General features: G+C 42.9%; 1 protein-coding gene across 3 annotated transcripts in view; it reads left to right on the top strand.

The window, feature by feature from the left end:
• The window catches only part of DARS (aspartyl-tRNA synthetase), a 39,076-nt gene that overhangs the window by 544 nt on the left and 16,824 nt on the right, over positions 1-21,708 (top strand). The window contains exons 1-7 of one of the 3 annotated variants that reach the window (XM_027884299.1): positions 2,250-2,328; positions 3,315-3,372; positions 7,803-7,895; positions 12,238-12,340; positions 19,641-19,743; positions 20,975-21,055; positions 21,486-21,545. In XM_027884299.1, the coding sequence (XP_027740100.1) occupies positions 2,257-2,328; positions 3,315-3,372; positions 7,803-7,895; positions 12,238-12,340; positions 19,641-19,743; positions 20,975-21,055; positions 21,486-21,545 (570 nt within the window). In that variant the 5' untranslated portion in view covers positions 2,250-2,256. Of the gene's footprint in view, positions 1-2,249; positions 2,329-3,314; positions 3,373-7,802; positions 7,896-12,237; positions 12,341-19,640; positions 19,744-20,974; positions 21,056-21,485; positions 21,546-21,708 lie in introns of those variants that run through there. The other 2 variants (XM_027884298.1, XM_027884300.1) reach the window with 2 other exon arrangements.

Below are 21,708 nucleotides of genomic sequence, written 5' to 3'. Positions count from 1 at the left end.
GGTATGGCCTCCCTCCAGCTGCACCCCCGGGGCCGCGGGATTGGCTGCGGGTGATGTCATTTCCATGTGGTAATCCCGGGCCAGGGCCCGGGGGACGGCGCTGGGCGCCCCCGCCCCCGGCCCTGCTCCTGCTTATCGCTCGCAGGTCCGGTGCAGGTACTGCCCCCACGGCACCGCCCTCCGCAGCAGCGCCGTGACACAGAAGGTGCGGCAGATGAGCTGCCGTGTCTGCACGTGCCCTCAACAGAAGGGCTGTTATTGATTTACTGAGGTGGAGATGGAAAGGAAACCCTTGCTGCAGGCCCGAATTAAATGGAGGTTTCTGAGGGGTTATTGTCAGTAGTTATTTTTAAAACTACTTAATTTTTTCTACTTTCAGTGTATTACAGGTTTTTTTTTGCTCAGAAACCCCGTTTCTGTGCTGCAAAACAAAGGGGTTCTGGAGAAACGACCTGAGAGCACGGACTCTGGAAAATGCTTCTTCTGAAAGCTGGGCACTGGAGTAATTAGGCCCAGTGCCCTTCAGATGGCCGTATTTTGTTTTCAGTTAACACCCTCATTACATAGAAAGGGCTTTTCCTTCAGAACCACCTTCAGTTTATCTGCCCCGGTGGAAATACTCATGCTATTCACCACAGCTTACAGGGCTGGTTTCTCTGGACTGAGTTTCACAGCAAGGCTGGTGAAATGCCAGGAATTGCAGAGCGCTGTGTGGCTGTGTCAGTGCAGGTGGCGTCCTCTGCTCCGTGGTGAGGAACGAGATTTGCATCTGCCTGTTAGTTCAGGTTCAGCAGCGGTGACAGGTAAACAGAAAAGGCACCACTGACACTGTGAGAAATCCACGTGTCGTTACTGTTACATTAGCGTTCACGTACACTACTCAACACCCTGCCATCAGAACGTGCTTTCTTGTGGTGAGGAATGAAAACTGTGATTTGCCTTCTCTGCCGCTGAGTCTTAACTCAAGGGCGCACGAGAAGAAAGGATTTTGTGAAAGCTGCGTGATCTCGGGGTGAAGTGACAATTCTCTGAGACAGGGGCAGAAGGGGAACTTTGCAAGGGGATTCCCAAGAGAAGAGGTGTTGAACCAGTGCAGTACAAAGTGCTGCAAAATAAACAACGGCAGGACAGGAAGCGAAGAGCTCTAATCGATACCGCAAGAAGCATTAGTTAGTCAAATGTGAAAATTCAAAACTGCAGTTTAAATCAGGACAGCCAACTCTTTCTCACCCTGCACCAAACAATCCATGAATCTATAGGACCCGACAGCTGCTTGCAGCTTTGATTTGTGTAATTTCAGAGCTGGCACCTGCAGCCAGCCCTGGCCTCAGAACTGCAGCGCTGCTTCAGGCACCCAGCTGGAGGGAAACACCTGCATTTGCACTATTGCTCATCCCCCCCCAAACTACCACTGGTAGCTAACTAATAAACAGCTAACTAATTATAAACAGCACAATTGGGCAAGGGGTCAGGAGACTGAACTGCTGCTGGGGTAAGCACGGGGAAGCCACGTTTGCGGGGGACACAGAACAGAAGTGCACTGTGGTTTGGCTCCACAACATACTTATTTGTACACATATAACTATCTCCAGGGCAGGTACCTAGAGGAGGACTCTTCGGTGGTGCCCACTGACAGGATGAGGAGCAATGGCCATAACTTAAAACACAAGAAGTTTCACCCCAACATGAAGAACGCTGAGGGTGGCAGAGCACTGGAGCAGGCTGCCCAGGGTGGAGTCTCCTTCTTCTAGAGACATTCCAAACCCAGCTGTGTCACCTGCTCCAGGTGACCCTGCCTTGGCAGCGGGGGTTGGACTGGACGATCCCCAGAGGCCCCTTCCCACCCTGAGGATTCCGTGATTTTGAGATGTTACCTCAGGCCGCACCGTGCCTGACCGCGAAGGAGGGCAGGCGAGCGCCCAACCCTCCCGCCGCTCTGCCTCAGCCCATCTCAGCCTCGCACAGCAGCGGCGCGGGGCTGGAGGCGCTGAGCCTCGTCGGGACGTCAGCGGCTCGGTGAAAAGGACCCCTTTTGAACGAAAAGGGGAGCAGGAGGCGGCCAAGGGCGGCGCCGGCGGGGCGGGACCGGGACACCGCCCTGAGGGGAGCCGTGAGGGAGCCCGCGCCCGGCCCTGAGGGGAGCGCGTGCCGGCGGCCGCTCTCGCGATACCGCGGGCGGGGCGGGTGCGGCTGTTCTCGCGAGAACCGGGCGCGCGGAAGCGGCGGGACCGGAGAGCGTGAGGGGCGGCCGCGGAGATGCCGAGCGCCGCCAGCCGCGGGCAGGGCCACGACCGCCGCCCGGAGAACGAGGACTCCTCGGCGGCTGATGTGGGTGTCCGCACGGAGCGGGTCGGGCGCGGTGTGGAGGCTCCCCGGGGTGGGGTTTGGCCGGGCCCGGGGGCGCGGCTGCCTTTGGCTTTACCCTGCCTGTCCCCCCCACACACACACCTTCACCGGGCCCGGGCTGTGATTCCCTGAAGAGCTCAGCCCCTCCAGAAACACCTGGGCTGCTGCGGGTGCTTCTGCCTCGTACGTGAAGATCACACAGCAGTAATGAAGCATTGTAGGCCAGTGTTTCTTCAAGGGAAAAAAAAAAAGTACTAATAATGAACATCAGTTCGTTTTGTAATGAAATCTGTTTTGCTTGTTGTTGGAAGGCCAAGAATACATCAACAGTAAGGAATTCTGAATGTTGGCGGCTTCCATGAAATTGTGAATGTGCCACAATTTATCAAAAGCAGAGGAGCTAAGTGTCCCCCCCACCCACCCAAAATAAAGCATTTAGAACGAACTTTGGTTCGTATATTGAATAGAATGAAATAAATAATTCAAGGATTTTTATTCTAAATGAGTGGGTTTGGTTGTGAAACTCGAATTGTGATATTTTTTAAGGGAAGGCCGTGTTCCCCTGTGTCTCACCTGGCAGGTTTTGTTAACAGGCAGGCTTCACTGGGCTGTGACCACTGCGTGTGATCTCCTGGATTTCTCCATGTGCCTGAGTGTGGGAAGGAGATATTTAATGTATCCACTTCTGTAGGACTCAGTATTTTCAGGAGTAGGCTCTTTGTAGAGAAAGTCACACAGATTTCTGTGTGAGAGGTAATGATCCTCGTGCATGTATGCACTTGTGGGAATTACTATTTTCTTACCTGGCACAACTGTCTTCTCTCCCTTGTTTGTCTCTTAGGAGTCTAAAACACAGTTTCTTTAATATTACACCTAATTATTTTGTATTCCATCAGTTAACTCTGCAGTGATTTTGGTCATCTTTCTGTGGATGCTTCTTTGATGTGTGTTTCTCACCTCCGTTTTAGGATTATGCTAAGGAAAGATATGGAGTGTCATCAATGATACAATCCCAAGAGAAACCAGGTCAGTTGAAAAAGGAAACAAGAGGGGGGATGGGGAAAGAAGGAAAAAAAGAAGTTATGTACTTGATACCTTCAGTACTACTTGGAGAAATCATTTACCAAACTTGTTCATTCAAATCCCAGTGGCATTCTTTCACTTTGTTTGAATACATTTGACACTTGGAGTGCTGTGTCCAGTTTGGGGCTCTCCAGTGCGAGGGAAACATGAACATTTTGGAGCCACTCCAGTGGAGAGGCACCAAATTGCCCAGGGGACTGGAGCACAGGGGCTCAGGGGAGAGGAGGGGCTGAGGGAGCTGGGCTTGTTCAGCTTGGAGAAGGGGAAGCTGGGGGGAGGTTTTATTGCAGTTCGTGTCTGCTCATTGGAAGGGTGTAGGAAAGGTAAAGCCAGGCTTTGGAAGTGTGTGTGGTGATTGGACAGGAGGTCATGGACACAAGTCAGGAAATGGAAATGAGAGGGAAGAAAAAACCAAAGCCAGGAGTGTGATTGGATATGGGAGCTGGCTCCAGAGAGATTGTGGAGTCTCAATCTTTGCCCTTGCCTGGGCCACACCTTACACAGCTGGGCAGTTCCGTCTCTGTCCAGCACTGCAGGCTTGACTTCTGTTGTTATTATGAAATTATTATGATTTATAATGTACTGAATCCTGAGATGTCAGAGTTTTTCTGTGTTTGGTGTAACTGCTGTGGTTGTGGCAGCAGGGCTCTCTGAGCAGGATCTCTGTCTGCTTATGCAGCCTGCATTGCTCCTGCATAGGAGCACAAATCCATTCATATTTATGGGGTTTATCATTATTCACAGCACCCTCAATTCAGGAAATCCTCATTTTCTACTGAAAATTCAGAGAAATTTGTCAGCTGGAGAACAATCTCCCGGGTCAAATCCCAGGAAATACTAATCTTTATATTTATTCAGAGCATGAAACAAGAATGGGGGAAGGAATAGACTGACTTTTTGTGACTTCTTCACAGTGAAATGTAAAGAAGTAACATCATCTGTGATAAGGTGATTTTTTTTCTCCTCTGGATGGTTGTTTTGGTTGAAAAAGCCTGATTGCTGTGTTTAGTTATGTTATATTGTCCCTGTGACCCTTGATACTCTTAAAAAAGTCTCAGTGTAGGGACAACATTGGGTTTTCCATTGGGCTTCAAATACAACCTACAACACTCCTGCTGTTCTCTTACATAGCAGATGGTTGCCCAGAAGACCAAAATTAGGTAACAATAAAGAACAAAATGCCTGTAATAAAAAAGTTGGAAATAATCACAGTCTCTTCATTGAGACTAGTGCACTCTTATTTACAGCTTCAGCACTTCTTGCCAGAAGAGCTCTTGCCAAAGGGTTGTCGTTCCTCTGCAGGCAAATTAAAACCCTTTTCCCAGGCTCCCAGTGTTGATGCTCCACCCTGCTCTGCTGAGCTCACACACACCTGTGTTCTTGGCCCACTTCAGTCTTTCTGCTGCTAGTGTTGGCTGCCCTGGCTCTCTGGTGGTCTCATTTCTGTTATGTCAGGTCTTTTAAGTCCTGACTTGAGAATTTACTTTTCATTTCATTTATTTGAGGCCATAGTTTCTAATAAAACTGCATTTTTTGCCTTTTGTTTTTTCTCCTTTCAGCCCCATTACCTCATTTCCTCTCCCTGGAACCTGCTTTCCTCTTATATTGCTTTTGACTTCCAGTTTTTTCTTTAATCAAACATACCTTCTCTTTTCCACTTTATCGAATATTGCAAAGATGTTGGCACTTCACAGGGACAGCAGAAGTACTGATCAATCTGTTCAAAATTCCATGGTGCAAGGTAAATTGATTTAGTTGACAGGCAGGGAATGGGGTCTGGAGGCGGAAAACTCATTTTGTCCTGTATATCCCACACAGCTCTTTGGGCTTTTATCCTCCCCTCCCGTGTTTAGAAGAGGTCAGAGCTTGCAGAGAAAGATAAGGTTATTTAGCATGTTGAAAAGAAGAGATTGTGCTGTACATTAAGGAAACAAAAAATACAGCTTCCCCATAAAACTGAATTGAGGCTAAAGTGCAATTTCAGACTTACAGAGTGTTGTGTTTGAACTTTGTTTATAGTCTTTGTTGTCTTGTTTTCACTGCAACTGTGGCATGGTTTAAAACATCTTCTTATTTTTGCATTTAATTGTCTCAAAGTGTTTATGTGGGAAGAAGACAGAAAATATAAGTGTGGCTTCCATTTGTGAAAGAACAGTAGGTACTAGTCTGAAGAATATGGTGGGAGGACCTTACAAGTGAGAGCAGGAAGCTTCATTTTTATCATGGAAGAGAGGAAAACGAGCTGGAAGGAATTCCAGGTCAAATGATACATGAGGGTACAGAGGGAAGATCCAGAGTATTGGTTGGACAAGAGAAAATGAGAGACAAAGACAGATGATTGCTTACACTAACAAATGTAGGCATCATTGTGAGCTACTGGCATGTTAGGAATGAGAGGAAAAGGCCAGATTTGGGAAGTGTGGGAGGAGGGAAGCGAAGGGGCACAGTTGCTCTGTGTGGCTCTTTTCAGTGGAGCACGTTGACAGGAACAGAGGTAGTGGGAACAGAGGGGGAACAGGGAGCCCCCTCTGAACATCAGGAAACATTTTTTGGACTGGCACAGGCTGCCCAGGAAGAGTCTCTGCCCTGGGAAATACTAAAACCCCATCAGACCATGATGTTGGACGTGTGGCTCTCTGTCACCCTGCCCTGTGCATGGGATTGGGTGGGATGACCTCCAGAGGCCCCCCCCAACCTCAGCCATGCTGTGATTCTGTGGTCTGCTGGTGGAAAAAATGACTTTATGGCGTCTCTTTTTGAATATGATTTTATTACCCTTTTATGAAAGATGAAATAGCTTTTAATAATTCATACCATGTAACAATTTTTGTGTTGACCGTGTCTTGTTAGCTCTCGGTGAAACATGAACCATTATCTATCCAAATGACTCTTGAAAAATATTGATCTAGTGCAGATGGGTCCTGAAGCACTAAGGATCCAAAAAAAGTGTCATACCTAGAAAATATTTCAAGTTTGTAATGTGATTTCCCGTCACATTTCCGTGTCTTAGTTTCCATTCTGTCCTGGTGTTATTGTGTGTCTGTGAAGAAAGAGCTGCACTGCCCTGAGCATGACTAATAAACACCTTCAGCCCCCTAAAATCCCTGGTGCAGAATAATGGGCTTGCTGTGACTGGCGCTCAGAGACAGAAGGCAGGAGTCCAGAAGAGCAGATGGTAGCCTGGGATGGGCAAACCTTGGAAAAGTTCTGGCGGGAAAAAATCTCCAGTGGAAGCGTCCGAGTAAACGCAGTGTAACTTTGAAACCAGGAGAAGTCTGTGAGGAAAGGCAGGTCATAGAAGCAGAGAAAATCTCCAGTTGGAAGAGGCCCAGAAGGATCAATATCTCCCTTGGAGAATTTTGTTGCCTCACAAGCAATGTTTTTAACTGCAAGTGAGCAAGTGTAGCTGTTGGAACCCACGAGGTTCTCTGCAGTGCTGTCTATATCCTCTGTTTGGTTTGTAGATACTACAAAAAGTGTTTGAGGCCGTGCAAAAATGCATTTGGCCAGAAAAATACAATTAGATGAGTGCATTGCAAGAAACAGTGGCATGCAGCCAGCATATTGGCAGTTCAAAATGGTTGTGTGCAGTTTTTAAAGTCCTGACTGATTTAAAAACATTTTCCTTTGCTACCCGAAATTTGACTTTTCCAAACCAAGCATTCCTGTTATTTAGCTTTTATGGGTACATTGAATTTGAGGGGTTCTTTCTGATCAACTCTGGCTCTGACAGTGATAGTCATAGCAGTGCTTGATGAGGTTGTCAATCAGATTCCCTCTTAAAATTGTTATCCATTTTACACAGTAATACTCTTGTTGCTCCAGAACTCCGTTGATTTTATCAAAATAAATTTTCTTTTATTTTACAATGCACATTTATTTGTGGTTCCTTTCTCATATTTCTCTTCAATAAATTGCTATTCATTAATTCAAAGTAATTTAAAGTTAATAATTATTAGCCTTTGCTCTGCTGGTTCCCCGTGCCAGCCCTCAGGCTGCACAGTGGCACAGGGCAGCAGAAATTGAGGCTGATAAGTGCAAGCAGTGCAGTGAAGTCCTTTCAAAACCAGTGCAGTCACGCTGGGCTCTGCCACCCGTGACCTGCAGTGAGTGCTGGTGTGGTTGAAGGGCAGCCTGACCCTGCTGTGTAAGTCAAATTAAACTGAACCGAGTTAAAGCTCCTTGATCCTCTTCAAGTCACCGGGAAAGGAAAGGGGATCTGGGGAGTTTTCAGTACATCGATTGTGCTGTAGATACAAAAAGTAATGGTTGGGATTTATTTTGAATTTTGGCAGTTTGTAGTTTAAAGTGACAAGTATTTTGCTTCAAAAACCCCAGAACTTTTAACATCTGTGTTTCTTCCTGTGACTCAGATAGAGTTTTGGTTCGCATTAAAGACCTGACGTTGGAGAAGGCTGATCAAGAGGTTTGGGTTCGTGGCAGAATTCACACAAGCAGAGCCAAAGGTGAGATGCCTCCAGGGTTTTAGTTTTATTTCCTCATATTATTAGTATAACCTGAATTTTTATTTTGCTTTCATGGCCTTGCATGTAAGAAAATTTTGCCCCTTGGTTACTCGGTGTTCCCTCAGTGTTCACATCGACTGGGTATTTTCTCTTTCTCCACTCCTCTTTTCCCAAGAGGTAAAAGGAAATTTTGTTTCCAGCAGTGTGGAAATCTGGTATTACTATTACACTGTAGTCAGTGTGAGTTTTGGTTTTATCATATTGCTAAATAATGTGTGGACAATTGTAAATAATAGGAATTCAAAAATATTACTGCTCTTCTCCTTTGATGTTAACAGTTGTGAGATAAACCAGTTCTAAGCTTCTACACTAAAATGTACTTTTATTATAAATGTACCAGTTGTCAGACAGGTCATATTTATTCTGCTGCATATGAATATTTCCACCATGCCTTTTCTTTGACAGGAAACAAAAATCTCTGTTAAAATTTCAGTTTTACTTTCAGTTACTGGTATCTGATTATATCCATTTGAACTTCAAATAAGAGGCATCATCTTTCTTTACCAAGACAAAGGGAAAATCCTTTCCTGGGTTCTCAGTAGTGTGGGCTGGCACACTTGGCTGTCTGACAGTCATATTTCTTCCCTGGAATCAGCAGTTCTCTCTGGAGAGCAGGTTGCCATATGCAAACCTAAATAGGCTTTGGCCTTTGCAGTTGACATCAGATGCTGACAACTGTTGTACTGGTCTCAGTTATTTTTGGCAGCTCTGTAGGGAGATATAAATACCTTGCCTTTCCAAGAATTGAAAGAAAAGAGCATAAAGAAATTACCTTCCTGAGTGAAACTTAACAGTAGTCTTAAAATTGGGAATGATGCAAATTAGGGGCGAGGATCCGGTGCAGAACAGGGTCACAGGTTCATTTCTCTTTTTGGGCCTTCATTTTGAGCCTTAAAAAACGTCCCCCTCAATGAGTGTCTGTGCTGCAGTCAGTTAAAATGAGGAACTGCATTGCTGTGTCCCACTGATCTGTGGAGTCCTGCATGGTGGATGCATTTACTGCAGTCACAGTGACATCCCTGTGACAGGACTAACCTCCAAGAACCTGGTTGTCATCCTTCAGCTCCGACCTCAGGGAAAGCTGTTGATGAAATAACACTACTTATTTTCAAAACTCTTTAACACAACCTGAAGAATGAGAGAAAAAGGAGCTGATCATGGGCACGGATGTTGTGAATTTACTGATTGTGTCTCTTGTTGCCTCTCGGTCTGACAGCACAGAACAATTTGACATCCAGGGAGTGCTGCTGGGGAATGCCATATGCTTGTTTACTTTAGCTTTGGGGGAAAGAATCTTACAAGAAAAGCAAATGTTTAAGGGTAAAAAGTAATATTGGCCTTTCCCACACGCATCATGGCACTATTCCTACCATTACGGAAAGGAAAGCCTTGCAGGAAACAGGAAAATGTTACACAAAAATAGCTTTAGTTTTTCTCAGAAACTTGAATTTGACTCCTAAATAACCAACATACCCTTTATTTAACCCTGCCTAGTTCTGACCAATAAACCAAAAAAAAAATGAGTGGGAACAACTGCAGATTCCAGCTGTCTCATATAGCAAGTCACCCCTGAAGTCTGATGGAAATTAACTGAAGGATGTGTAAAGAATGGGGTGTTGGGAATTTCTGTGGGTTGCACTAAAATTAAAGTGCTTGGGGCCCTGTGGCTTTTATCACAGATTAAATAAATGTTGTTTCTGGCCTTATTTTAAAGCCAGCCTAAGCTACTGGTCACGTTTATCATGGAAAAGCCTTTGGGAAATTGGTCTGGGCTCGACCAGGCAGCTGGACTTGTGCAGGATGTTAGACCTGAACTGGGTTTTGGTTAATGAATGCAAAGGTTTATTAAACATCTGAAAATAAGGATCCCACCAAGAGCAATTTAAATACTGGACCAAATTTTATAATAAACTGAATAAAGTTTTCTCTTTGCTGGCAAATGGCTGAAACCAGCAATATATCAATTTATGTGTCCAAACATTTTTTACTCTTTATGCACATTCCTTCCTTACATCCTTTTCTTTCATACGGTCTCATGTGATTTGGTGCTTTTATCCAAGAAAAACAGTGGATTTCTGGTTGGTTTTATGTTCTTACTTTTGATGGAATTCTCCACGTGGTATCTTCTCTTATTTGTTCAGTGACTAAACATTCCTTGCATTATACTGTGTCAGACCTTTTTAACCAAATTTCTTTTGAAACTTTTCTTTCCTTTAGGGGCTCTGGTGGGACGTGGTTTTGGTTTGTTTTATAGAAACTTAAAGTAGTTTACTGCTGAATGTGAGTAATGCTGGTCTTATACCTTCCACTTTAAGACTGTCTAAGTGTTTTGAAACACAAGGAGAACATCCCATAATCCCAATTTTTTATCCCTCAGATGCTTCCTTTGTCCCATCTCTTGATCTGGAAAGGCATCTAAACATGAGCTAGATTTGATTATGGGTTGTTTTTTTTGATACTTGATTTTTGGGAAAAGCTCTGTTTCCTCCTGCAGTCTTTGTGACTGGGATGTTTAAAGTGGTGCTGTCAGTGAGGTCTGTTTGATCACTTATCTGCTGTGTGATTACAAATGGTGGAGTTCTGCAAAACATCCTCTTGGCTCATGAGAACAGCTACTGTTCCTCACAACAGACAGATCTGAGTCCTTTTATAATGCAGATATTGGTCAGGCTTGCAGTGCTGGGGATTCAGTGCAACCACCAGAGAGTTCTGATGAGGCTCTGGGTGAGCTGCTCTAGTTGAAGATGTCCCTGCTCATTGCAGGGGGTTGGACTGGGTGGCCTTTGAAGGCCCCTTCCACCCAAACTATTCTATGATCCTGTGGTATCAGGTTCCTCTATTATTTCACTACTTTATCCTTAAATGTTTGCTGTTTGAGTGACATTGTAGCTGTCTTCAGCTGGGGATTTTTTGCGTGAGCACCTCTGGAGTACAGAAATAGTTGTGCTCTGTTTTCTGAAAATTAGTAACTAAATTAGTTGCGTTTTTGTTTGTCGTAGGACAAGATTAATTATTTCCAATAATTGTAATGTTAATATTTAATAATATTTTGTACTAGTTGTGCGTGTTTACTTTTATTTCCATGAGATTGTGTGTCAAGTGTTCTGCATTTCTCCTCTGATACTGTTTAAATTCTCTGTAGCTGTGCCAGGAATGGCGATTGCATAATTACAAATGAAAACGGCAACTGGCTTTTTAGTGTCAGTTTTCAAGTTATGTGTCTGTTGATTTATTGTTTTAGGGTCTAAGTCAACAATAACTGGGAAGTGGCTGTGTATAACAAAGCTTTTGGCTTCTTCCTATTCTCACCATTTCAATGGAAATGTTACAATGTTGTGAGTCAGAGGGATGAAGTTAAAGGGATATCGGTGCCTTTATCAGATACTGGCACAACAATGAAATGTTTGTTGTTAATGGCTCTCTCTAGGAAGAAGCATTTAAAATCACCATATTTCCTTTAATCTGAGTTAAGGAGTAAATGGCTGTTAGAGATGTGAGAAGAAATATGAAATGATCGTAACTGTCGGCTGAGCAGATTAGAAAGAGCTTTGATGACTTAAAATACCCATTTTAAAAGTCAGCAAAATGCATTATGTTCTTTGTAAGTTGTTATTAATTCCTATTAACTTCTTTTTCCCTAAGATGTTCGTGATGAAATTGCTCTTACAGGAATTTTTAATTGGGGCTTTTAGCTTCTTGTCATTCACTAGAATCAATACTCCTTTTGTACCCCTTCATGCTGAATGTGTGGTGTATTACTGTTATTTAGTCCCTGCACTGCAAAATCAAGACCGTTTCTCTCAGAGCAGCGTTGTCAAGTGGCCTCTACAGCTTTGATCTGAGAAAATGAGAAAAAACTTCTTTAAAAATAATATGGACTGGAAGTAGCTGTGAGCAAAGAAACAAGGAAAAGGCTGGTTTACTTCTTGCAGTTGAAGAAAAATAGTTAGTTTGAAAGTTATGATTTGTTTTTTTCCTTTTGTTTAAATATTATTTATACTGGAAGACTTACTGTTATTTTCAGAAGCTGTCCATTCACGTGTTTACAGATGTAAGGCAGAATTATTTACCTCAGGGTTTGAGGGTGTGTGTACATGCACAGCTGAGTAGTTTGATGGAATTTTTTTTTTTTGGGGAGGGGTTGGCAACGATGAGCTAGACACAGACACACACCCTCTTTAAAGCTCTGCCTACTATTTAGGTAGTAAAGCATTTTTCCCTCATTCCCAGAGCCCTGGAGTAAGTTGTCCTTAATACACCTGTGTTGTCCCTTTGTGCTCAGGGAAGCAGTGCTTCTTGGTCCTACGTCAGCAGCAGTTCAACATCCAGGCTCTGGTGGCTGTGGGACAGCATGCGAGCAAGCAGATGGTAAAGTTTGCTGCCAAGTAAGTAAGCAATTATATCCTGTTGTCAGAGTAAACAATGGTGGGAACCAGGACTCCCAGGGGTTGGGACCATTTTCACACATTAACATCAATGCTTCGTTTGTTTTAAAATGTAGTTATTTAAATTGTCAGCTCTCTATTGCCCTGAATACATTACACTGACAAAAGGTAAAATAGAGAACAGGCTCGAAATTCATTCTGAACTGCTGAAGCAGCATTCTCTCGCCATAGGCAACCTACATTTACTTCCAAGCTGGCTAACAAAAAGTCTGGCAGGCTGAGCTTAGTGGGACACTTCATTTTGTGTGTGGTGCTGCTGTGTGTCTGCACATGATCGGGGTTTCTCTACAAGATGTGCGGTGTAGGAACACATTTTATAGTTAGAACGGATGTGAAGGAGTCCCACGTTGCAAGTGGCTTACTGAGTTGAAGAAATTAAAAGTAGTTTCTGTGCACTGGATTAATCTTATTAACACCTTATTTTTGGCACTAGAACGTGTAATGAGGGATGTAAGTTGATTTTTAAAAAACTGGGGAGGGGTGCTGATAGACTTGTCAATTAAAAGTGTTTGTTGCCGCTGCTTGAATTCAGTTATTTGGTTCGTTTTGTTCCTGAAGATAAAAAATTACTTTCCCATTTGCTTAAGACTGTGCTTTCAGGTTGCCCAGTAATAAACATGCTTGCATGATAGATGTGTTTTATAGCAGAACTTTTAATCCTGTATATCCACTTGTTCACAAATAGAAATGTGGCTCAGTTTGGTGCAATAATGTTTAACATGTGGCACTTGAGTTGCTTCTGTGTAGCTCTTGGCACTGCTCTCATGCCTGGGAAGGGAGCCCCCACTAATTAACTGCAAAAGTGCCTTCAACCTTCAATATGTCAGGAGAGGAAGGATTTATTGTAGCCCAGACTTCCAGAAACCAAGCTAAGAAGGTTGGGATAATGCTTCTGCTGAGGGGCTTCAAGGCAACGGGAAAACAGACCCAGCAGTGTTTGTTGTTTGGCCCTGCTCAGTGCTGGCAGTGCCAGTGTGAAACATGCTGTTTACAGGTGTTTGTGAGCCAAAGTGAAGTGTTCTGTTCCTTCATGGCATGGTTTGTTCTCTCCAGCACTTGGAACCCTTGAAAGGAATTCAGTGTATAATTTACTTGTTCCCTAATTCAGCTCCCTCCAACCTACCAGTAGTCTGCCTGTGCTCTTGGTGAACTTGTGCTGCAGAGCAGTGGAACAGCCCTTAGAGCTGTGATCTCACTCTGCTGTTCCCCAGTTCTCTCCAATACCTGTTTTTCAGTTCTCTCTGTGGTTCTTCACTCCACAGCCCAATTTCTTACATTTCACGAGAGGCAGAGCTCAGTGGTTAGGAGCTCACGAGAGGGAAGTTGGTCCTTACTCTTTTCTTCCACGTGCTGACTGCCGCTTATGAACCTTGCATGATGTTTTTTTGTGATCCACTGCTCTTTTTTTACTTGGTTAGTTTTCTGCCAGGTTGGTGATTTTTATACTAGGTCATGGAGATCCAGAGCTAACAAGGTATGGTAAATGGTGGATTAGGGTATCTGGAAAGAGTCAGGGGCAAAGCTCCTTTCTCTCATGGCAGCAGTGAGCTGTTGAATCAGACAGAACCTCATCCTTAGTTCTTCCCATCTCCTTGTAATCTCTCCACTTTTCTGGATGGGACAGACCTGAACTCCTTTGGGTAGCTGGAATTCATGATATTTCTACTGTGTTTTGACTTTTCATTCTGCTCCCTTTTGGGACAGCATTTGCTAGTTAAATCCTGGTACTCAGCCTCTCCTAATTTATAGTATTCCTGTTTTACTCATCATTTGTGGTTCTGAAATGCTTGCATGCTCTGCAGCACAGTCTTTGAACGATGTAACTTGCCCTGTTACAACCCTCTGGGTTCTCCTTGGGGGTTTGCCTTTGTTAACACCATCAGTGCAACCATCTTCTCATGAATCCTTCCCACCCACAGACCTCTTTTATTCATATCCTGCCATGCTCTCACTTTTTCCAGTGTTTTATCTCCCCCAGTTCTGTCCACGGTTGCCACTGCAGCTGCCTGTTGTCCTTCAGGGGCTCCCGAGGGCACGTGGGGTCACTGTGTCACAGCACCTGAGGCAGAGCCCAGGACGTGCCTGTCCTCAGTCACTTCCCAGCCACATTTCACCTGCTCTGGAATGATGCCATTGTTTTTACCAGATGAGGAATGTCTTAGATGTCTAAAAATAGCTGTCCTGTTTCCCTGCCTTTCTCAGTGTCTCCTTTCATCATCTCATTTCCTACGCATTAAGAGAGCAAATACACATTTATTGATGAAAACATTTCACTTAAATACCTTAAATTTCAAATCCATGTTTTAACTTTTTCACTGATAGTAATAAATTATATTTTTCGTGTGCTACATTTTTTTGTTTTGATAGTGTCTACAACTTCCTTTAAAATAGTTTGTGAAATTCTGGATCTTGTGTTTTTAATGAGGGTTCATTAAATAATGAACATTTACTGTACAAATTTTCATAAACGATAAACAAACCAGTTCCTCTTCTAGATATTGGCACATGGAAACCAAGAACTTTCATAACCTCCTGTGGTCAGCAACATTCATATACTAATTATGTCCATTATCATAAGAATGTAAGTTCTTTTTAGTGAGGTGCTTAGCCCTCGTTTAGCTCAGGTTTGCAGAGAAGTTTCTGTGAGCTTAACTCTGGAAAGTTTCTAGTTGAACTTCCAAAATATTCGTGGCCAGCAGCACAGAGCCAGTGGAGATCCTGGCTTGGCAGCTGTGGAATTGTTCTTATGCCTTTGGTCAGAAAGACCAGTCCAGGCTGGTCCTGCACGGGGTGCTGTGTAAGGGAAAGAGTTAATTCAGAGGTGCCAATTAGTAATTTATCAACCTGCCTTTTCCAGCAAATCCGGGGTGGGGTTGGTTTTGGTTTTCTTTCTCTTTTTCTATATCAGCATTGAGCCTTTCCTGCCACCCCACTGCCAGAGCCACGTGAGATGATAGAGCAGTTGGCAGAGGTGGTTAACAGATTCGAATTTAGCTTCCTAAATGTGCCCTTGCAGAGGAAGTAACTTGATGGCTCTTTATAGTAGAGAATAAAAATACAGGAAAAAAGAGTAAAAATGGAGGGGGGGAAAGGGTAAGCCTGTATGAAAATAATGTACAATGTAACAAAATAGACATGAGTTTTTAACTAGATAATTTAGTAAACCCAGGAAAACTGCTGGGTATTGCTGAATATTTTCTTTTTGCATTTCTGGTTAATTTTTATATCAGTGGTTTGGACAAAAATGTCAAATTGCAGTTGTGATGTTTGCTGGTGACACAGAAATTGGATGGTAAAGTAGATGCTCAGGAGTGTAGAGTAAGAGGGCTCATTTAGAATAGTCACTTGGATGCTCTTCAGCGAGAATTTGTACCTTGGTGATCATTGCATCAGATTTGGTGTTGTCTTTGTGTCTCAGTGTGTTTCAAACTGGAAAAGGCTGATGGTGAAGTTGCAAGATGAAATAATCTACAGTCAGGCAAATCTGCCTTCCTGTGAGACTAAAGAAAACTATTCAGTCCTAGGGAGATTCAGTAATTTAAATCCCAGGCTGATGGTACCAGTACAAGAAGATTTTCTGCCAGTGGAGGGTCCTTAAGTCAAAGATACAGAGGTGTGACAGGATGCAATGAACAGAGGATGAAGTTGGGGAAATGCAGAAGGGAAATAAAGTGGCGTTTTTTCAGTAAAAGTTATTCAAAATGCATGGTGGATTTTGTTGCTTAAAAGCTTTAAAAATAGATAGGCTTCTTTTTTTTTGCCTGAAGGCGGTGGGGTTCTACCAAGTGTTAGAGTGTTGGTACAGGAATCAGATTATTATACTTTTAGAATGAAGAGAATGAGGTGTTTCTGGCCTTCAGGAGTGCAGTGTGAGTGTTCAGGGGGCCTCCTGGACACTTGCTCTATGTGTGCAGGCAGGATCACAGTTGCTCTCATCGACTACAAAATGTTTATGCTCTCAACTCATTTTTTAAAAGTAAACTCCATTGCCTTCAGCTTTCATTGCCAGTCACATAAAGTATCATTGATTGTTGTATTTTATGACAGTTATTCAATGCATTTAGATTTAATCATGTATTAATATAGTAATTAGTGCAGAGTGCTTACAGAAGTAAAACCAAGAAACTGCCTGAATGGGTATAGATGCTACAGATGAAGTACAACATTTTCTACTTAAAATCCATGAATAAGCAAGTTTTTTCCTATTCTTCAGCCTTTTGATCAAGAAAATGTTTATTGTTCTTCACCTCAGCACAGGGTTCAGCTTGCAACACGAAGCTGTTGGTGAAAGATGTTGCCATACAGGCTGCAAGGATGCAATCCTGTGGTTGAAAGAGAAAGTCTTGGCTAATAGACATGCACATTATTAAGAGGGACATAAAAAGGCATCTAGTGGACACTTTAGTAATTATAGTCTTGGTTATTTTGGACTATTACATGTAAAGTAGTTTACTATACAGAGAAATTGTTTAGCATTGGACCTCATGAATCTGTTACTCAAGTAGCTTCTCTAAATATTAAACAATATAAAAATGTCATCTTCCTTACTGATGCATTTATGTTAATGTATTTATTATGAAACTCATCGAGTTTCTAGTCCTTGGTCATACCAATTACAGGTATAAATATTGGTGTCTTCTCTGGGAATGGTGGTCGTGCCTTGTCACGCTTTTCTGCTACTTGTTCACTTTTTTCCTGTGTGTTTGGGGTTTTTTTTGTTCCCCAGGGGAATTTGGTCAAAAAGCACCCAGATGACTTGGTCCTGCTGCTGTGGAAAACAAATTTACTGGCGTGTCATTACAACTTCTTGTTTCTTGTTGTAACTTGACCTGAAATCACCATTTCAGTAACATTATTGGCGTCACCTGTTGGGATAAAAGCAGCACCTTCTGGGTTTCTGTGGTTTATCTTTGATGCACTTTGTTAGAGACTTCTGATTTTTGCAGCTCTAGATCTTGCTGAGTTCAAACAGAACTCAAAACACCAGCTTTTATTTATTTCCATACCTGATTAAATGAGTCGTTTTAAGGAGGAAAAGCATATTTTTTATTAAATGGAAGTTATAGGAGATGATGAAAGTGTGTTGCAGACCAAGAAACATCTTTTAATTGCAACTCCAGCTTAGAGAGAGAGAAAGCTCATTTTATCATACGTGCAGATAAGTTCTGTTGTGCAAGTTTGCAAAGCAATATTGCAGTTACAGTGTGTAAAAGTGATGTAAAAGTCACCTTCTTCCTGTGCTTTTAAGCTGATACCATTCTGGGTGTCTTGAATTCCTTGCATGTTCTGATCAAAGCTCTGTAAGGACTTCACTCACCCCAGTTCTCACCATGGGATCAGTAATCTGATGGTGAATCCATCACACAACACTTTTCTATTTAACTGTTATTTTCCTTTTCACAACGCAAAGAATTTCCTTCAGTGAGTTTAAAACATTATTTGCACTTATTGGTGGGAGGGCTTTTATTCAGCAGATTAGAAACTTCCATTTGCAGTGAAAACACTGCTCTTCATGTCGTTAGTGGTGTTTTCTGGACATCTGCCAAAGTGTTGACATGGAAAACGGAGCGGGGGAAAAAGAGACAGTAGAGAACTGTCTGGGGAAAAAAGTTCACAGGAGAGTAAAACTTTTAATTCTTTTAAACATTCCCATATTTGAAAAGCAGAGGGGATTTATAGTTACACTCCTTACAGTTTCAGCATCATTTTTTTCTGCATTTCTTATCGTCACGTTCTCTTGCATCCAAAGTGCTGTATTGGTTCCACAGTGTTTTTAAGGAGTTTTAAACAGAATAATTGTTAGAGAAGGTGCTGCCAAGCTCTTGGTGTCATTTCAATTTCCCTTTCTTGAATTTGTTGCCTCTGCTAAAATGATGGAGATGAACGGAGGCTCCCCCATAACTGAGTGAATTCTGATTTCATGCAGTAGGTAGAACTACCTAATGGCTGAGAAAGTCAAGCATATGAATCACCCTGGTCTGTGTAACTCTTAGAGCAGCTGCCAGCGAGTTCTATCACCTGAAAGGATTACCGTCAAAGAAACCGTGTAATCAGTTCAAATGCTCAAATTGGGCGCTTTTTTTAAGGTAATCAGAGCTTACTCACAGTGCCACAGTTCGGTTTTGAGGCTTTTGATGCTTGAATTTTCTACTGTTACTTCAGTGTCATCAGATTGTTCAAGACTTTTGTCATCTTTAATCAAAGTAAAAGAAACACCAGCCTTGTGAACTTGAGGATTGTTAATGGCTCTTTGCTTTGCCGAGACCAGCAGTGAGCAGCGTGTCCAGTGCCATCCTCGCTCAGCTCTTATTATTTGCAGTTAAATTGTGGGCCTGATACTCTCCTGGCTGTCTGAGGGTTTGGGTGCTCAAGTGATGTACACGAAGTGCTTTTCAGCCTTCTCAAGGAGGCCTGAGAAGTGATAGATGAGTTGTAACGTCTTTTGTAAAAAAAAAAGAATCAAATACGTTCTCATATTTGGCCTTTTGTAAACCTGTTGGCAAAGAGACAGAGCGAAAATCCATTTCCAGTGAGGGCGAGAGTGTCTGCAGAAAATTACTGGTTTAAATTCCAGTACCTTAAATATGCAAATAAAAACTCACACGATTTTTTTTTTTCTCACCTATGACTCTTGAGGCTTTTGTTACTGTTTGCTTACAGCAGACATGCTTTCTGTCATATCTTTGGAAGACTTTCTGGGGGGGTGTGGTGTTTTAAAGGACTCTTAGTGACTGGTCGTGGAGAGCAATTAGGATGTCCCGTGTCGCCAGAAAATGACTTAGAAGCATCTTGCAGCTCTCAGTAACAAGTCTGTAGTTTAAACAAGCTGGAGCAGTTTTGATTTTTCCCCTCCAGCTCTAGGACTTCCCTTCAGTTTGTTGTTCAGCTGGGGAAGGCACATCTTTCAGATAATTGCATCAGCTGACACATGCAGGAGTGTCTGTGGCCTAGAAAAAGAGCTCTGTGACTGTCAGTGTGTGTATTCACACACAAAGAACGGGACAGCACCGAGCTTAATCATCATCCTTTCCCTCACAAGTCTTCCATCCTGGCCTGAATTCAGTGTAGCTGGGAATATTTTAGCCAAGTCCTTCACTACCCAGTTATTATTTATATAAAAGTAACTTCCCCTGAATCCTTAACTGTGTTGTTTTCAGCAGTCCATGCAGTACCTGAGCGTGCCGGGGCTGCTGCAGTGCCATGGAATTCAGTAACCCCTCTGTCCTCTCTTTATTGGCAGCATCACCAAGGAGAGCATTGTGGATGTGGAAGGTGTTGTGAGGAAAGCGTTTCAGAAAGTTGGAGGATGTACTCAGCAAGATGTTGAGCTTCACGTTCAAAGGGTAAATGTTTGAGCAAATGGAGCACTGGTTAATTGTTTGATAAATTATCTGTTGAGGCTGACTCTCTGCATATATGAACTTTGCCAGTAAGGAATCCCATGCCAGAGAAATAAACTCCTTTAAACTACAAATTTCAGTGTATCATGTGCAAACACTAAACATTTCTGGGTTTAGGATATTTGGGGTTTATATTTTCCTGGGTTTATCTGCCATTTGGGTTACAGTATCAAGTAACATAAAGTATCTCCCTAGAACAGTTTGGGTAGGAGAGCTTGTAATTCTCATTTCTGATTCCTAACTGAAGCAGATAGTGGAATAAAGTCTGCTTCTTTTTAAGGGCAAGTCAGCAGTTTCTTCTTTATCAGAGTTGCAATCTTCCCCTCGATACAATGGAGTGAAATACAGAGCTGGGGCAGAAATAAACTCTTGCTGGCTTAACAGTATGGGAGCTTTTGAAACCTAAAATTCCTGGAGCTTGTGCTGGAGGGGTGGAGGAAGTGCAACTTTATAATTTGTTTAAATAGAAAGCATATTTAAACCTTTATGTAATATCCTTTCCTTCTAAAGGTTTTTAAGCAAACTCTGCCTGCAGTACAGCTGAAACACAGTGGCCTCGAGGGTAGAGTACAATGGCTATTATAGCAGTGAGGTGAATTTTAGTATGGGGGAAAACCTGCAGATTGTGAAGAAACATGTTTTAATATGTGTGCAGATTATCAGAGGCTTGATTTTTCTGCAAGAACATCAAATTCACTGCTCCTGTAACTAGACTGGAAGGCAGGGCAAGCTGTTTTTCGTTCTCTGATTGTATTTTAGGTGTCTCATAAATTTTTCAACCCGAAATGGCTCTTTCAGATCTAATCAGATGATAAGTAAATAATACATTAACAACAAGAAGAAGAGGATGATCCTGCTGGAATCAGAACCTAAAACTCGGTGAAGTCTCTTAGTTTCAGAGCTGGCATCGATGCCAAGAGCCTCATCCCTCAGGCAGTATGTGCTTGCTAAACTTAGTGCTTCTCAGAAGGAAAAACAGTACTTTTAATCTTTCAAAAGGAAAGCAAGAACTAAGCACTTGCAGTGTCGTCACGAGAATGCACCCATATCTCTGCAGTACTTGAACAGAATCACAGCCTGTGCAAAAGTGTTTCAGGTCCCTGCCAGAAACACCCCTTTGTCAGTGCAGCTCCTCAGGAGCAGCTCCTCAGCTATTTCTGTGCTCTGATTCCAGATCTACGTGATCAGCGCTGCCGAGCCCCGCCTGCCCCTGCAGCTGGATGATGCTGTGCGACCAGAGCTGGAGGGGGACGAGGTGAAACCTCAAATGCCTCTTATTGGCTTTGTAGCTGAACAAAAGCACGAAAGCAGCTTCTTAATGTGGTGATTTGGGTTTTTTTGTTGGGCTTGCATTTTATTTCCTTTATGTTATCCAGAGCTGTGTCCAACATCTCTGTAGCTCTGATAGAGACCTGCAGCAGAAGGTCAAAACCAGAGGGTTTCCAGTCTTGCATGTGTTTCTGCTGGGTCCTCATAGTTGGGTTCTGCCTGTGGCCTCTGGAAGAAGTTGCACCTTTAACTTTGCTGTGCTGCCAGTGCTGTATGTTCTTTCTAGAATGATCTAGAAATCCTGCTGAACTTAGAATTAATATTTTTCTCCATTAACTCTGTTTTGTTGCAGTTTTGTTATTGTTTATTTTTTGGACATGTGGGTATTCACTACGTGTTTTTGCACAACTGTTTAGGATGGAAGAGCTACTGTAAACCAGGATACAAGACTGGACAACAGAATCATTGATCTGAGGGTAAGGAACATGCTGTGCTGTTTCCTTGCCTGCAAGCGTTTATTCTTCTCATCTCTAATCCATGAAGTGAGAAAACTCATGGATTTGATGGAAGTGGATTGTTGGCCAGGAGAAAAATAAACAACGTGTTTTTGTGAGTGGTGTTGTGAAAACACAGGGGTTT

The sequence above is a fragment of the Empidonax traillii genome, unplaced genomic scaffold, assembly GCF_003031625.1.
Source record: "Empidonax traillii isolate 1590-97213 ecotype Southwest subspecies unplaced genomic scaffold, ASM303162v1 scaffold142:size1213974, whole genome shotgun sequence".
Classification (NCBI taxonomy): domain Eukaryota; kingdom Metazoa; phylum Chordata; class Aves; order Passeriformes; family Tyrannidae; genus Empidonax; species Empidonax traillii.
This window is presented reverse-complemented; position numbering and strand designations above follow the sequence as displayed.